The 18,572-nt window shown below is 38.5% G+C and overlaps 1 protein-coding gene and 1 long non-coding RNA gene across 5 annotated transcripts in view; one reads left to right on the top strand and one right to left on the bottom strand.

The window, feature by feature from the left end:
• The window catches only part of IGF1 (insulin like growth factor 1), a 69,969-nt gene extending 68,915 nt beyond the window's left edge, over window positions 1–1,054 (top strand). For all 4 annotated transcript variants that reach the window (XM_008517650.2, XM_008517649.2, XM_008517651.2 and 1 more), the window contains one exon: window positions 835–1,054. In XM_008517650.2, coding sequence (XP_008515872.1) covers window positions 835–894 — 60 coding nt within the window. In that variant the 3' untranslated portion in view covers window positions 895–1,054. The remainder of the gene's footprint in view (window positions 1–834) is intronic.
• An 11,658-nt stretch (window positions 1,055–12,712) lies between these two features.
• Window positions 12,713–13,946, bottom strand: LOC139080315 (uncharacterized). Its single transcript, XR_011534743.1, has 2 exons — window positions 13,840–13,946; window positions 12,713–13,391 (listed from the first exon to the last, which is right to left on the bottom strand). It is a non-coding gene; the product is annotated as an uncharacterized lncRNA (long non-coding RNA).
• Between the last annotated feature and the right edge of the window lie 4,626 nt (window positions 13,947–18,572).

The raw sequence follows: 18,572 nt of genomic DNA, 5'->3' as shown, positions 1-18,572 counted from the left end.
AGCAAGGAACTCGAGGTTTTTAGTCCAGAAATGGTTACTTTCCAATAGAGATGAAATAACAATGAGTAGAAGAAGAGCCAGTAAATACTAATAATAATTGCTAATACTTATATAGTACTTACCATGTGCCAGACCTATTATAAGTGCTTTTATGTACTAATTCTTCATCCTTAATCTTACAAGGTAGAAACTATTATTATCCTCATTTACGGATGAAGGGGAGACACAAGAGATTGTCAGTTGCACATGTTCACATCATTAGAAAATAGCAGAGCTGGGATTTGAGCCCAGCTCCGTATGTCTGTCATTTTATAGATTCTAAATCAATTACAAAACTTCCCAATCTTCTACTTCTAAAACCCTACCTCGCTCCAAAGGAGAAAAAGAAAAAAAGGAAATATCTCCTTTTTACAAAAATTAAAAGAGGACAAAATGCAATAAAACAACAGAGGATGATCCCAGAATGTGATGTTTTTTCTCACTAGGAAAAGATGCTACAGGCCAGAAGACCGGATTTTTCAGGATTTCCTTCCTGTCAACGAATCTGCGATAGGAGCAGAAGAATAGAAACACATTTTTGCGTGGTTATAAATCAGTCTGTGGTCCCATGCCACCGGGGGTACATAGAAGTAGCCTGAGTGAGGTTGGGCTAAACTAAAAACTAAAGGCCTGTCCACTTAGATATGTCTTTCTCAGAAAAACCAAGCCCAACTCTCTGTTCGGTTGACTGGTGAAGCATAAGATGTGAAAGGGTAAGATCCAATGTTAGAAATAGATAGGTAGAGTCCATGAAACGTCATCAAATTCATGTCACTTTTTCTCCCTCATTTTTAGGAAGTACATTTGAAGAACGCAAGTAGAGGGAGTGCGGGAAACAAGAACTACAGAATGTAGGAAGACTCCCCTCGAGTGAAGAAGGACATGCCACCGGCGGGACCCTTTGCTCTGCACGAGTTACCTGTTAGACACCAGAAGACCTACCAAAAAAATAAGTTTGATAACATTTCAAAAGATGGGCATTCCCCCCAATGAAATACACAAGTAAACATTCCAACATTGTCTTTAGGAGTGATTGTTAAAAGCTTTGCACCTTGCAAAAAACGGTCCTGGAGTTGGTAGATTCCTATTGATCTTTTATCAATAATGTTCTATAGAGAAAATATATATATATAGATATCTATATCTATATATGTATATATATATATATCTTAGTCCCTGCCTCTCAAGAGCCACAAATGCATGGGTGTTGTATAGATCCGGTTGCACTAAATTTGTCTCTGAATCTTGGCTGCTGGAGCCATTCATTCAGCAGCCTTGTCTAAGTGGTTTATTAATTTTTTTTATTTGCACTTCTTTCTACACAACACAGGCGGTTTGTATTACAGTGTCTGATAACCTTGTTTGTCTGTCCTCGCCCCCCCATCATCTTTATATTTGCTAAATTTGGCCTCCTCAATAGCAGCAGCAAGCAGTCAAGTAGCACACCAATTTTTAACCCACAAGATTCCATCTGTGGCATTTGTACCAAATATAAGTTGGATGCATTTATTTTAGACACAAAACTTTATTTTTCCACATCTTGCTAAAAAAAAACATGCAAGTAGATGCAACTTTGAGGCCAATCATTTTTAGGCGTATGTTTCAAGCATAGAAAGTCTCAGACTCTGAACAGTTCCTTCAAATGAGTTAGTGTGCACCCTGATTAGCAACTTTTCTCTTTTTATTTTTTCCATATAGAGCACTATGTAAATTTAGCATATCAATAATGCAGGATATATCAAACAGTATGTAAAACTCTGTTTTTTAGTACAATGGTGCTATTTTGTAGTTTGTTATATGAAAGAGTCTGGCCAAAACGGTAAAGGGTGAAAGCAAAACAGAAGAAGCCTGGAGCCAAAGATGACACCGAGGGGAAGGCTACGAAAAATCCATCCATTTGGGATAGAGGTAAAGTTCCTGGAATTATGCCTTCCGAGAGCAACTTAAGACACAAAGTCCACCACCGTCAACTTGATTGGCGAGTCCAGAGAGGGGTGGAAAAAGCAGCGAGCTTTTTCTCGCTGGAGAAACAAACATCTGCCGACTCTGCCACAGACTCACCACTGTGTGACCTTGGGCAAGTCACTTCACCTCTCTGTGCCTCAGTTTCCTCATCTGCAAAATGAGGGCAATACACCATCTACCTACCTCACAGGGGTGGTATGAGGATTAAAAAGATAAGCTCCAGATTTTTATCCTGGGTTGCTATGAGGACTTAAGATCAGAGCCCTGGAGTTGTTGCGATGTAAGGAATTCTATAAACAACCCATTCACAGCATAGCTAGAAAATTGATTATCCCAATTCTTCTGACATACCAATTCTTGGCAATGAGACTATCCGACTAACTAGTTGTTAAAAGCTAACAGCGCAATCTCTTTTTAAAATACTTTTCAAAATAAGTTAGAAACATCTGATTTGCAATTTGATTTTGAATTCTGCATTTGGATTTATGAACACAAAGTGAAAGAGAGAAAGGAAAAGAAAAAAGGAGAAAAACAAAAAAGATGTCTACCAGTAAAAGGATGATTATTCTATTTGTTAGCACTCACTGACTCTTCCAGGCAGTTACTAGTAATACAGTAATACTTCTTTTAATATGACAAATGATACTCTATTTATTTTGAAAAACACAGTTATTCCTTCTCTTTAGGCAATCTGAAAAATGGCCCAAGATTTCAAGTACCGAAATAATAGTTAATACAAGGTCACAAAGTTACTTTCTTCAATAAATTTTGTTCTTATCCTTGGCTGTACATACATATATATATATTTTAAATGTTTTTGTTAAAATATGCTTGGCTATAGTTGCTAGTTGAGAGGCAAAAATCTCCTTCACAACTAGAAATTTTCCCTCATGTCTGCTTAGAAGGGTGGCCCCTAGCCCTCTGTGGATGTGTCTTATCCATTCACCTGCAAATCAGTATCAAGAAAATCCAGTGGTGAGGACAGGCCCATGTAGGCCTGGAAAATATTTCCTGTCCACATACCAAGATTTTCTTATTAGAACAATGAATCATCCATCCTTCAGACCTTTTTATCTGCCTTAGAACTTTTTGGTGAAAAGTATGGTTTGATTATTTCATGCAAATTGTATCCCTTTTATTCTTGGAATATGCATATGGAAAATAAAAATAACGTCTTTAGTTTTCATCCCACTGGTTCACCTCAAGGTTCAGAGGCCAGAAAAAAAAAGATTTCCTGGATTTCTAAACATGTGACAAAAAGAAGACCTGTTTAATGGGCACCCCTGCTCAGCCGGCAAGTATTTGACCCCTCAGTCCACAGCATTATTGGACATGCGCGCCTCTGGCGTTCTGAGCAGTGTTTTGATCACTATGGACGGATGTAAAAGAAACTATAAGTCATTTTTGCCCTTCATCTGTTTTCTAGACATATGGGTTCTGTGAAATGAGATGCGGGACCCCTCTTCCCAAAATGGCACTTCTGATTTGTATTTCTTGTTCTTAGTGTGTACATTTTAAAATTACTGACTCCCAGCAACACTTTACGTGCAATCTTCTGCAGATGTGTGGGTTTCCAGACATAGATGGATATGGGGATTCTAAGTGTCTATGACTTATTTGATTCACCTAATAATTCTATCTGCAACCAAAAATGCCCCAGTGAGGAAAGCTTAAATATGCAAAGCCATATTGTCTTTCTTAACTTTTTCCAACACATAATCCTCTCCAACTGTATCATAAATGAACTAATTAAAAATTAACTAATTATACTAACCCACTCTCTGATTTTCAAGTGAATTAAAGCTAGAAGACAAATTGGTGTAAACTCCACAAGTCAGCTGATCGCTATATACTACTGCAGAACGGCCCAGGATTGGGTGAAGGGAGCACCTAAAATTTCACAACTCAGAAACGTATAAGCTCTGCTTTCGAATTTTCAAATGAGGCAATTTCCAGATATTTATGAAACAGCTATAAATGTTGGTAAGAATAAGCTTTCAACTTAGAGGCTTATTTCCAATTTAATTGACAGTACTGAACACCTAGGTCAAATTTCTGTTCCCACTTCCCCAACAGTAGAATGCTATTATTTGAAAATTTTAAGATGAGGAGGCTCCCCGGAAAAAGTTAATGCATCTTTACATCAGAATCCACTCTTCTAGAGACAGAGAAATCTCTTCCACCACCCACCCTACACACACACACACACACACACACACACACACACACACACAAACACACACTCACACACACACACACACTCATCCTGAGTTCAATGCAACACTAAGAAGAAATCACTTCCTTGGAAAATTTTATTTAAAAAAAAAAAGCTTAGCCTCCCTTGAGAGTCCTTCCCCTCCTTGGAATGTCAATGTTTGTGTAGATGAAACCATCTCATGCACTGTGGCTCCGGAGTTTCTGTTACTAGTTTATGCACTTGGGAGAGTGCTTCAAATGGAAGATGTAGCACATTTTGCTTTCCCATTTATTGTTTGGCCAGCTATGCCCAAGTGGTGCTATTGTTTCTTTAAGAAAGTACTTGACTAAAAAAAAGAAAAAAAGAAAAAAAAGAAAGCATAGACATATTTTTTTAAAGTGAAAACAACAATTCTATAGCTAGATGGCTTAGGAAAATAGCATTGGGTCTAGACACCACCACCTTTCAACTTGTGATCACCCACGAGCAGCGCACTGTTCACCAAATTGTGAGTTTGGGAGTGCAGGGGCAGAAGAGGAAACTTTTCTTTAAGTTTGAAGGCTCCATTATTTTGTTGGCTCTCAAACTTAGCAAAATTAGCAATATATTATCTGATCTGAACACTTCGATCAAGAGCATAGAGTATAAATGGAGGGGAAAAAAAAGACCTTCCAGGCAAATGGCAGAACTAAAAAGATGATTAAGTTACTTATTGATTTTTTTTTTTTTTTTTTTTTTGAGCTCTCTGCTCTAAAACACAAATTCAGCAAGTGGAGAAAATAAAAACAAAGAGAAAAAACGCATAGATTCACCTGCTAAAAATAGCTTCTGCCACATCCCCCTTGAGTAATTCTTTGGCATTTACTGATTTATACAAGATATTCTCCCTTCATCTAGACATCTCAAAGAGCAGTAGCTCTCAGAAAAGCAATCACTGATCTCATTGGGAAGTGTTGGAAGGTATTTCCTTATGAGATGGGGGTTATCTACTGATAAGGAAAGAAGAATTTATGAGAAATCATTGAAAGAGATGGCTAACAATCTGTGAAGACTTTTGTTTTTGTTTTTGTTTTTGCGTTTTTCTTTGTTTTATACTTTATACAGTCTTTATGAATATCTTAATGTTCAAAAATGACTTGGTTCTTTCTTCTTTTTTATATTGGAATGAGGGATGGTAAGTTAAACCCACATAGACTGTTTAAAACTATAGGCTAGATAGAAATGTATGTTTGACTTGTTGAAGCTATAATCAGACTATTTAAAATGTTTTTGCTATTTTTAATCTTAAAAGATTGTACTAATTTATTAGAGACAGATCCTGTTTGACTCTTTTCATCAGAAAGAGCATTCCCACTCAAATCACCTGGGCTTTCCCATCAATGGTTTCAAAAGATAAATCTGATTTATGCATCATTATAGCATCATTTATTTTAAATTTTAAAATAAAAGATTTGTGATTCTTTATGCCCCTCTCCTGCAATAATCATAAAGTCCAGAATCTGAAGGAGCAAAACCAAGAGGAAAATGTTGTTGATTCTTTGTTTTTGGTTTGTTTGTTTTGAATGCTAGAGTTTAATCCTACAGTACATATTTGCTTATTGCTATTTTAATATTCTAAGACTTTCCTGTTAGATATTAGAAACTGATACATAGATATCTTTTTTGTGTGATTTCTATTTAAAAAAAGTAAAAGGAGATGAGAAGACTGAAGCTTTAAGTGCGTATGGTACAGGATAAAGATATCAATTTAAATAACTAAGTGCTATCTGGAGCAACACTTTTTTGGGGAAACCTCTCACAAATAAGACAGAGGTCCAGTGAACTTTTGAAACCGTCTTTATTCCTCTCAGTCCTTGTTCACTCAGAATCTGCCTCAAAAGCTTATAGAGGGCTGAACAAGCTGAAACCCTAGGGGTAAAGAGAACTCCTTAAAAACACACAATTCACATGTTCCCTCTTAATTTATGATTACACATTGATCTTAAACATGGTCCCTCTTTCTCCCCACTCTTCAGTTGTCATTAATAAGATCTTTTAAGGAAATATTTTAAAATATTTTTTAATTTAAAACAAGGACACAAAAGTCCAAATCTTGCAGCCCAATTGAAATACAAGCTAAAATGGAGAAAGTTTCTCCTACTTAACCCCTGCTGAATCACCTGTCACCTTCAAAATGACCTTTCACAATCCTTAGAATTGGCCTTTTTCTAATTGCCCAGGCCTACTGTATCTTAAACGTAAACATTATTCATTTTCTTTTGCCCAAAATGCACTGATGTACAAGTAGAAAAAATGAAAACAGAACTCGAAATCCCTTCCAAGCCACCCACTGGCCCCACTCACCCACCCAGAGCAAAGTCACTTCTGTTAATCCCTTAATCTGATTTTGTTTAGATATTTATCTTGTACCTGCTGCTAAACACACTGCAGGAGGGACTCAGAAACCTCAAGCCGTCTACTCACATCTCTTATCTGTGTCTGTGTATCATTAAAATGTGTATTCCAAATATCAAAAACTTTCAAACATTATGCAGCTCATATTCAGTTTACATAAGGGCCCCAAATACCATGTCAGATCTCTTTTTGCTAAGAGAGTTAATGACCTAGGAGAACTGGGATTACATCCTGTGTTTTACTTCATATGTTTTCATCACATTTCTAGGCCAAGTGTGATAAATAAACTTACAGACACTGAATTAATTTTCCCTGCTACTTTGAAACCAGAAAATAATGATTGGTCATTCGTTATATCTGTCTTAGTTCAAAAGCATATTTTTTGTTAAATTAACTCTGATTGTATTTGAAAGTATTATTCAATTCATTTATGGCAGAGGAATATCAATCTTAATGACTTCTAAAAATGTAACTAACTGAATCATTATCTTACATTTACTGTTTAATAAGCATATTTTGAAAATGTATGGCTAGAGCGTCATAATAAAATGATATATCTTTCTTTAGTAATTACATTAAAATTAATCATATTTGATTAATTAGTTCTTTTGGACAATGTTGGTGTAATGTGTCATTCCTTAAGAATTCTATTGTTCTGTAGCATTTTTATTAATCAAGGTCATTGCAACAAATAAACCTGAAAACTTACCCAGAAAAATAAAACTAACCATACACCAGAATGGAGATATAGAATTTACAGATTATATTTAAAAATAAATATGTTTCAAAGAACTTGTACAAACTATGTAAGAGATGTATGAATTGTACAATATATGCATTAACAATAAAGCAGGTTTAAGTTACTGCCACTCACTGTAGCCCAACAGTGAGTTATAATCCACGACACAAGGGGTCTGGGAAAAGATTTTCTATCACATAGGGTGCATAATATACCAGTGCCATTTAATACACTCCTATATCAAGAGATTTTATAAGAATGTGATCTCTCAGCATTCAGTTTTTCTTTCAATAAATCTTTCTAATTCTTTATGGAATAGATATCGTGAATATCAAACGCACAGCAGCGATTGTAGAAGCATGAGGTGGAAAGATGACTAATTTTCCTCTTGTTTAAAAGCGTCTCATTCTATTCTCCTTTTCTTAAGTCCTCCGTGAGCTCTTCGGAAAGTTACCTAAATGTAAAGAGGCTCATGAGCTTTGCACTTGATTTTAAGGACCTAATGATAATAGTAAAGTTTCCTTTATTATTTTCTCACATGTAGCGCTCCACTACTCCCAACTTCACTCCCTCCAAGCTTTGGTGACTCCCCCTAGGACTAACATTCTCCAAGCCTCCTCGTCCTGTTCCTGCTTAGCATCTTGCCTCCTGTGGCCATGAGCTTCTAACTGCATTGCTTTTCTCCATCCTCTACCCTGGTCAATGCTTTTCTCCCTCCGTTCACACCAAGCTAATCTGGGGACCGCCTTTCACTAAAGGTTTTGATGAAATAGGAGGCAATTAAGCACGGGGCAGAAAATGGCTGCCAATATCAAACATCGCTGTTACTAAAATCCATTAAGGAATTTCTGGCTGTTTCTGTGCCCCCTGTCATCTTAGGAAGATCCCTTCCTCTCCTCTGCAAATTCTCCCAGGAATTAATTTCTAGCCAACCCTTCATCCTCTCCCTTGGAAAGAACTTTCAAGAAAATTATATTACATTCTTATGCAGAGCAATCTTCCACCAGCCATCACAGCTTCACTCCCGGTGGGGCTGGGAGCAGGGCCAGCTCACCTTTTATTACTGAATATGCCTGAAAGGTATTTTTTCCTAAACAAAAGAGCAATTCTGTTCCTAACAGGAATTCTGTCTTCCTTCAAGGTCGTCTAGGTCAAATTACAGTCTCTTTTTAAAAATGACACTTTTTCCTTCCTGTAAAATCTGGATGAATGATAATTACCACCATCCCAACAATAATGATGGGTAATATTTGCTGAGCACTTAGTATGGGTCATCACTACACCAAGTGGTTTACCTCTGTTATCTCGTTAATCCTTACAAAAATCCTAGGAGTCAAGCACTATTATGAACCCTGTTTTACGGGTAAGGAAATGGAGGTTCAAAGACATGCTTTAACTTTCTAAAAGTCACAGACATGCAGGGTGGGCTTCAATCTCGGTCTGAGGACATCAAAACCTGTGTTTTTCCTACTTCACCATTCATGCCCCAATCCAGACACGAGGACAGTTCCATGTACTGACTGATACGTTCTTGTTCAAATTTGGTTTTACATGCTATAGGCAGAAATATAGTGAATTGTACGTTTGAGTGATGAACTATTTTTGAATTTGATATTATTAAGATAAATAAGTATTTCTGCTCAATAACCAGTGTATCTAACTGAGTGTTCAACCTTCGCCCGCCATTCCTCTACTCGTTCACATTGCAATGTCACTTTTTGATGGTCCTTCACATCATGTATGTAACATCCAATGGTAAACCAATCTCAGGATACGTCAGTGAGGAAGGTATGTCTTGGGCCTTTATACAGTCCGGAAGTCAACCATTTCCCAACAAGTAAAGCTGGAAGCCGATCACAAAGAATCTTGCCCAGAGCTCTGGCAACAATACACCTGTTGTTCTCTTGACAGTTTAGCAAAGTCAGTGTGGTCTCAAGGGACATGGTTGAGACAGGGCTTCCACAGGCAAAAATGCGGACTCATAGAGTGAGTTTCTTGAGGCCCATGTTCTTATATTCTTGCCCTTCAAAAAGGCCTTAGTCATCTCGCTCTAGAGATTCCCAATAGGTAAGGTGGTAGCACCGGATGGCATTTTGGAATCATGCAGGGACACTTGGGGTTGTCACTCATGATGATTGAGGAGGGTGTTATTGGGATTTATTGGGCAGGGGTTAGGCTCCAGACATTTCACGTAGATGATAAACGTATATACAATCACCTAAGCCTAGAATATAACTCTAATTTATTTATAAACTCAAAGTATTTTCGCATGACTTTCATATAAGCTGAATTTTCCAGGAATGCAATCACCATGTAAATCAAGGAGAAGGTGGCATTTTGTTTGGAACTTTACCAAGTGCTGTCCACTCTTTTAGAAAAAACATCACCAATGACAAGGCTAATTGTACTATTTGACTCTCTCCACTCTCCACCTGTATCAGCCTGCTTGCAGCTGTCGCATATATTTGTTACAAAAGGGAGAGCTTTGGGTCGAAGAGGGCTGAACCAATGGCCATACACACCAATTATCATCCTCCCTGGGGCATAATGGCAGATGGAGGGCACAGCCTCTGCCCTCTTCTCGGTGAGGTATCTTTAAAGTATAAAGTTGAGCTGAATGCTGATGTCTTCCTCACCTGTTTATGGATAGAGATTAAACCTCTTTGGGATCCAATAAAAGATAATGGTTATGGTTAATACAACATCTGGTTTCTAAATGTTCTTTCCTTCATTCTGTGAGGGGATGAGATGATTTTGAAAAGAATAAAGCAATCACTGAAAACAGAAACAGATGTAAATTGGATTTGAGACAACTGCAGCAGTACATCAGAAATAAAATTTGACCTTGGATTTCAAGTAAGGTAGGAAACGTGGCCTAGAAGGGAGGTTTCTCTTTTTGATGGTTACCACCAGGAAAGTTAAAGATTCAGTAACTGTCCCATAATTTCCTAACTCTACTTTGCTTAGTTAACTCAGTGGCTCCTGCTTAGCCCCCAATCTCCTCCAGAGGGAACAGAGATATCCCTCCAGAGGGAACAGTGGGGAGAATCTCTCTCTCCAAATGGAAATTTGGGTGGGCATCATAATCTTTATTCATGGCAACTTCCTATGCTGTGGCCGGATCCATCATTCCACCCCACAAACATAGAACTCTTCTTCCCAGTCTCAAATCTGTAAAAGAGGAGAGAGGGAAAGTGATTGCTTCTCTAGAGAGGGAAGGAGACAATAGTAAGAGAGGCAGAAACTATATCCGAGAGAACGTTCCCTCACATTATATGGCCCAGAGCTTGTAATTCAGCCGCAATTATAGAACCTAAAAGACTCAAAGATAGGTTTAAGCCAAGACCAAAATTCTCTCCTTGTTTTTTCTGCCTCTCTCTGCTTTAAAGGTCTTTTGGAAATGGAGATGTTTCCATCCTCCTCCTAGAGCCCAATACATTCTCTGAGACTCTTAATATTGAAAAGTCTCTTCTAGTATCTCTAGACCTCATTGCCATAGTAAAAAGTTCAGTGAAATAATTTAACACATATTTATACTAGAATGTGCTGGCTGTTTACCTGTTTGCTCTCATATCCATTTCCCAACATTCCTTCATCTGCTCTGTTTCACAAGGAACTACATTTCCCAGGACTTATGTTCTCCGCTTTCTGAGGAGGTTCGGCTAATAGGAGGCACTAACAAAAGATGGATGGTAGAAGAAAAGAAGCAGCCAGGGTATTTTCCCCTTTTCCTCTCTTTGCCTCAATTAGCATCTTCAGCAGTAATTGCTGTGGTCCCTGCCCCCCAACCCTGAGCAGCATCCTGTCCCCCCAGTGGACCTATATCCATCCAGATGGTTTTTCTCAAATGGGAACACCACCTCCTCTCTGTGTCTTTCTGGTCCTAGGGATGGTAGTGACTTCCCGATGTTGTTAATCTCTGGGTTGACTCCCCCCTCTTCTTTGGCTATCCATCCCTTCCATTACCTGTATTAAATCCCTTCTGTTTAAAATACCTAGAAAGTTTTCTACTTCCCTCATTGGACCTTAAATAATACCCACAGAAATAACATAGCGGTAAGAAGCATGAACACTGAAATCGGGCAGATGTGGGTTTGTGTTGTGGCTCCCACACTTTTAGATGGGGGCTTTGGACAAATTAAAATAACTCCAACAAGGCTCAGTTTCCTCTTTTGTAAATTGGTAATAATGATAATATCTACCTCCTACTGGCATTTCAGAATTAAACATTATCATGCAAGTTCCTAAACTTCCAGATTTCTCAAAATAGTAAAATTTAAAATAAAAGTAGAAATTGACACAAGGTGGCAAAATCTTTATTTGGCTCAGAAAGACATTTAAGGAAAAACTTCAATCATCACCATTATGTCATTACAAGGAAATTCATGTTAATAACATGCATATAATCTCAGAATAAAGGGTAGTTTCTTAAATTTAATAAATTAAGCTTTATGTAAAACTCATCACATTGTCTTAATTTGTTCTTTTCATCTTTTCAATTTCTCTATGGCTAGATGAAAACACTGGCACAGTCCAGCACTGGTCTGCTCATCAGCTCTTGTTCGGTGTGGTTCCTGACATTTGTATGATTACTTTTGTTATCACTACTTCTATTGCTATTATTAGGAATGAGAGTATTAACTAAGCTATTATTAGGAATGAGAGTATTAACTAAGGATCTAAGATATCTAAGGTAGAATTCTCTCCAGGGGCTTTGTCACATGCCTTTCTATGTTCACTCTGATTCATGGCCTAAATTTTTCTGACACTGACCAAATGACCACCTTTTCCCCTAGTCTGACTCTGACTTAGCAAAATCAGATGAAAGTGCTATTTGAATCTAAAAATCCTTGCACAATAAATGCAAATGTAAAATTTCAAGTCTAGCATTTAGTTGCTATCTTCACCCTGGCCCAGCCTAGGCAGCAGAGCTGCACATTTTCCACATACGTAATGATTTTTAACTACGTTTCAGCTATTTTTTTCACTGTATTATTTACTATATTTTTAACTATTTTCAGGCTACCCCTTTATAATACCAGAATGATTACTCTTGTCAATATAATCAATTCAAAGAAACAAACTAAGTCAGTTGTTTGTCATTGTGCACAAGGTAAACACCAACAGTTTTTCAACCAGTTCTGCTGGATTCATCAGCATATAACTATACTTATTCTGCCTCTTACTTTTTGTCATATTTGTTCCACACCATATTCTTCTAAGTCATCACTGTTACTCTTAGTAATCTATTAAGTGATATTTGATGGTCTAGTCTCTTACTCCTCAGCCTTTTAAATGTTCAATAATGTCAAATAATAGAAATATCCGTGATGTGGCAAATACCGAGTCCCTGAAAGAAAAGCGAACCTATTTTCAAGTCCTTCTTAAGCTGTGAGGATTTATTGTGAATCTTTCGATATGTGGGTAACATTATTCCAAATCCTCTTTGGGGTTGCTCCTGCAGGAAGCAAGGGTGTATCAGTCAACTGGAAAAGCAATTTGAGAATCTCTAGGATTGATTTTGAAAATGCAGTATCCACAGAAACAGACTTCAGATGCTAGCCCAGCAAATGCTGGCAACTCTGTACTTGTGTGGAAGATGTCTTCTGTGGGTTTGTCTAAGGGCTGTTCCATGGACAGCATCACTCTTTGAAACTAGCACATTCTATGCTGTATCCTTGTATGACCATTTCGCAAGAATTCTGAGTGTAGATTTGTATTTCCCAGTAAAAGTATGCACAAGCTAAAGCAGCCTGATAAGATAAGGAGAGTCTGTCAGGCAAAGGTTTGCTTAGAGTCTTTGGGACACATGCGTACTCTCCAGGGTTTATTTGTACAATATTAGTAAGCCAATTCTCAAAGTCAAACTGATAATACGCCAACACTCACAAGTAGACACTTGCACGTAAGAACCACACGCTCCTGGATCATCACACTGCTTTCTGCTTGAGAAGTAAATGAATGTGGGAAAACAGATGTGGGTAGTTGTAAACATGACAGTTCCACGTGCATTCGGTCAGGATATTGTCTCTGAAAATCTGATCTCTGTCCCATGAGCTGAAGGAGGAAGGTAGACAAAGTTTCTTGAAGAAGCAACCCAGATAACTACTTGGAGCCATTCTTCCAGTAATTTTAATGGATTGCACACAACCACTCACACTTTCTCACTGGGGCTCTTGGGACCCATGCTACACGGGTTAGAGACAAGTAGACAGAATCAAGGGTGAAGTCTGTGAACCACAGAACACAATTTTCCTTTCCATGAAACTAACTGGCCCTTCTTGGGATCAAACCCATGACCTTGGGCTCATTAGCACTCTACTCCAACCATGCCCAAAACAAATACAGGTTGGAAGCCAGAGGAGCTTCAAACCACACATAAGAATGTAATCAACCGAACCACAGGGAAACACATAAAGTAAACACTTTCTATATAGGCAAAAAAGAACAGAAGATTTGGAAACAGCCGACATTCTCTGAATCCCTTAGTCATTCAAAGGCTTACTGGAAATTTCCACTTGGATATCTTCCATCACTTTGACTTCAACCCATTTTCCTCTCTCAGCCCCCACCCCTGAAAGGAATTTACCATTTGGAACTTTCAGTCTACGGAACCATCACTCAGTCAAACAAGTTCAGAACATTGAAGTTGTCCTTAGCAACACATTTGACTATCCAATGCCTGTTTAGTCCAAAACAAAGTCCATTGAAGCCTTTATTCAAGCATCTCTCATATCTCTCCTCCTGCCTGTGCCCAAAAGCATCGCCATAGTCCAAACCTCATGAGCCTCAGTACAGTTACAATAACTGCTTACCAGCCCTCCCCCCTCCAATCCATTTTATATACCAGTCTTAAAATTCTGCTTAGCACACCTTCTCAAAAACTCCAGTGGCTACTCAGTGTCTACTGTTCCAACCTTCTGTCTTACATTTTCCCAATATCTACTACAACTAAACTATTCACATGCATCTCTGCCTCTACATAAGCCCTTCCTTTCCAAATATTCAAAGGCTACCCACCATTTAAGATGCAGCCCACATTCCAATTCTATCTTTCAAGGCTACTTCATACCCCATGGATCTTCCTCTATTTTGAACTCCTGGACCCCACATTAGCGATACCATTTATTAGGAATCTAATTCTCTACTAATCTATCTTTTAGATTCAAAGACGAAATGTCAAAGACTTAGTATGAAAAAAAGAACATAACTTTTTTTATTGACTACATGTTGGAATGATAATATTTTAGCGTTAAGTAAACTATACTAGAAATTTAATCTACTTCTTTTTACTTTCTTTAATGTGACTACTAAAAGATTTTAAATTATATGTGGCTTACATTTGTGGCTCTCATTACGTTTCTATTGGGCAACACTGACCTAGAAGATCTACCAACCATTCAATAGATATTGAGCACTTACTGCATACCAGGCATGATTCTACTTGATGCCTAACTTCTAGTACTGCCAGTACTTGAACTTCGTGAATCTAAACTAACACATCCTTTCTCCTCTCAAGCCTATTCTATATTTTGGCTTTCCTACTTCTGTCAATGACTTTGTCCCATCTTTCCAGAGTTAGGAAGTGAGACATTATCTTTTCTCACGGTTCATCTTTTGCCAGGTCTTGTGCAGTTTCCTCTGCGTGACCATCTCTATTTCCTCCCTCCATTCTATTTTCATACCACTGTTATTGACATCTCTCAAAGGACAATTTAATAAGATCTCTGCCTTCATCTCTCCCCATTCCAGTCTAACCTATATGCTGCTGTTATATTCGTCTTCCTAATCCACCACACTGATACCAGAATCAAAGAATGGTACAATTGAAGGGACGTTGGGTATCCTTGTAAGATCCTTTCAAAATAATGAGATGAGTAGATAAAATTTATAGAGGGAGTACTGCCTGTTTGCCACTGACTGTTAAGTACCTCACACGTATAATCACATTTAATCATCCCAACAACCTTATGAGGGAAATATTATTAGTATGCTCATTTTGCCTATGGCAATCCCAAAGTCCAGGGAGGTTAAGTAATATGCCCCAAGGCACAACACTAGTTGTGAGCCCAGGTCTATCCGACCCTAGAGGCCTTGCTCTTAATTTCTATCCTATATTATCAAAGTGACTGGGGAAAGTGCTCATAATCCTGTCCCCTAAAACTTGCTATTCTCTCATAGATTAGTAAATGGCACCACTATTCACCCATTGGCTCAGGTAAAAAACCTGAGTCATTCTTGATGTCTCTGTTTCTCTCACACTCCAAACTGAATCCATCAGCAAACCCTATCAGCTCTTTTATACATATATCCCAAGTCCCATTTCCCACTACCTTCACACTCACATCCTCATCATAAATCCTGTCATTGCTCACTTAAAATTCTGACTTGATGCCTTACTACTACAGTGGGTTGAATTGTGTCTCTAAAAAAGATCTGTTCAATTCCTAAGCCCCTAGTACCTTTGAACGTGACCTTATTGGGAAATAGAGTCTTTGTAGATGTGATTAATTAGCAATTCACAATGAAATCATTCTGGATCTAGGGTGGGCCCTAAACCCAATGATTGGTCTTATAAGAGAAAGGAGAGGGCGCTTTGGACACAGAGACAAAGATACAGATGAGAGAAGGCCCTAAGAAGATGGAGGCAGAGATTGGTGTTTTGCCGCCACAAACCAGGGAATGCCGGCCTGACCAGAGCTGGACGAGGCAAGGCAACTCTTGCCTAGAGTCCTCAGAGCAGCAAGGCCCTGCCAGCACTTTGATTTTGGACTTCTGACCTCCAGAACGATGAGAAAATAAAATTCCTGTTGTTTAAAGCCACATAATCTGTGGTAATTTTCTGTGGCAGCCCTAATACATGAATAAACTGCCCTTTTGTCTTCCATAGTCTATTCTTAACATAGCAACCAGAGTTGTTCCTTTGACTGCACATCAGACCAAGGCACTCTGGGCTCACAATCCTCCCTCCCGTGGTTTCTCATCACACTGAATAATATCCAAAGCCCTGCCCATGGCCTTCCAAGCTGGATGTGAACTTGTCTTTAGCTACTCTCAGACTTATTCCTCTTAAGTCCACTCATTCTGCTGCAATCCCTCTGGCCCCTGACTGTTCCTCAAAGGCGAAAGTGCACTCCCACCTTGTAACCTATGCACTCACTATTTTCTGCCTGGAAGGCTTTTCCCTCCAGCCATTCCCATGGATCTTCCTTACCTCCTACAGGTCTCTGCTGAAAAGGAAGAGAAGCCAACCCTGGCCACCCTACCTAATATAGAATTCCTTGTCCTGGCCTTTCAATCCCCACACCCTGCCCCCCAGCACTTCCCACTGGGCCTATATTATACATGCACTTATGTATTGGTTTACTCACTGTCAGTTGACCTCACTGATGCGTCCCCAGCACCTACAACAGTCTCTGATACACAACAGGCCATCAATAAAGATTCACAGAATGCATGAATAAATGAATGAACACTTGAGTTGGAGCCTGAGGAAAATTTGGTAGCATAGTGTGATGGGCCAAAGATTATAAATCAGGGTAAAAAAAAATATAAACAATAGCATCAGCAACAATTTCTTCTTTTTTTTTTTTTTTTGATGAAGATTAGCCCTGAGCTAACATTTGCTGCCAATCCTCCTCTTTTTGCTGACGAAGACTGGCCCTGAGCAAACATCTCAACCATGCCCATCTTCCTCTATTTTATGTGGGACACCTGCCACAGCATGGCTTGACAAGCAGAGCATAGGTCCACACCTCGGATCCGAACCAATGATCCCTGGGCCACTAAAGCAGAACATGTGAACTTAACCACTGCACCACTGGGCCGGCCCCAGCAACCATTTCTTGAGGGATTTCTATGTGCCAGGCATCACATGAAGGACTTTAAATATCTTATCTCCATTACTCCCCAAAACAACTCTATTAGGTAATCATGATTACCTATTCTGTAAAATGAGCTTAGAAAAGTAAAGTGGCTTTAATATACATAATAGAAAAAAGTATCCAGAATCCATACATAATTCCTATAAATCAACATAAAAATACAAACAACTCAGTAGAAAAATGGGCAAAGATATGAACAGAGAACTTGTGGAAGTAAACATACAAATGGCTGATAGTCATATGGAAAAAAGGGCTAACTCCCACTTCTAATCAGAAAAATATAAAATTAAGCCACAATGAAATAGAATTTTTTTACTCAGAATATTGGGAAAATTTTAAAGTTTGGTAATATCAAGTATTGACTAGGGTGTGGAGAAAAAAGTATTCTCATATCCAGCTCGTGGAGGAATACTCTGGTTCATTGGAGGCACATGGGCCGCAATTATTAAAATTTAAAATGCCTATATCCTATGACCCATCAATTCTACTTCCAACCCAGAGAAGCCCTCACAAGTGTGTACATGGAGGGAAGAAGAAGGATATTCGTTGCAGTATTGTTTGTTAGGACAAAATCCTATAAATAATATCAATGTCCACAGTAGGTGGAATGGTTAAATAACTGTGAATGCATTCATGGTAATGAACAGTATGAAGCAGTTAAAAAGAATGAGGTAGATCTCTATAAACTGTGTGATTAGATTGCCAAGGCATATTATTAAGTGAAAAAAGCAAGATTTAGAATGATTTCTATACTAATATATGATATATGCAATAGCAAACAAAACAATACATTTTCTATGGAATTGATAGATATCTTAGTCTGTTCAAGTTGCTTTAACAAAATGCCACAGATAGGGTGGCTTATAAACAACTGAAATTTATTTCCCACAGTTCTGGAGGCTAGAAGTTTGAGATCAGGGTGCCAGCGTGGTTGAGTGATGGATCTCTTCTGGGTTGCAGGGTTCTTCTTGAGTTCTCACATGGCAGAAGGGAGTAGGGAGCTCTGTGGAGTCTCTTTTATAAGATCACTAATCCCATCCATGAGGGCTCCTTCTTCATGACCTAAGCACCTCCCAAAGGCCCTACCTTTTAATACCATCACATTGATGATTAGGATTTCAATATAAGAATTTGGGGCAGGCACAAACATTCAGACCATAGCAATAGATACAGATAAATAGATAGATAGATAGATAGATAAAGGGAGGGAAGGAGAGAGGGAGGGAGGGAAAAAGAGAAGGAAGGAGGGAGGGAAGAAGAAAAGAAGATCATTTAGAGCAAGGGAATGGATGGGAACACCTAAGGAGAGAGTGTGGAGAGAGAAGAGTGGAGGGCCCAGGACTAAGCTCGGAGG

The sequence above is a fragment of the Equus przewalskii genome, chromosome 29, assembly GCF_037783145.1.
Source record: "Equus przewalskii isolate Varuska chromosome 29, EquPr2, whole genome shotgun sequence".
NCBI classification, from domain to species: domain Eukaryota; kingdom Metazoa; phylum Chordata; class Mammalia; order Perissodactyla; family Equidae; genus Equus; species Equus przewalskii.
The sequence above is the reverse complement of the archived record's forward strand: the minus strand, read 5'-3'. Positions and strand labels throughout refer to the sequence as shown.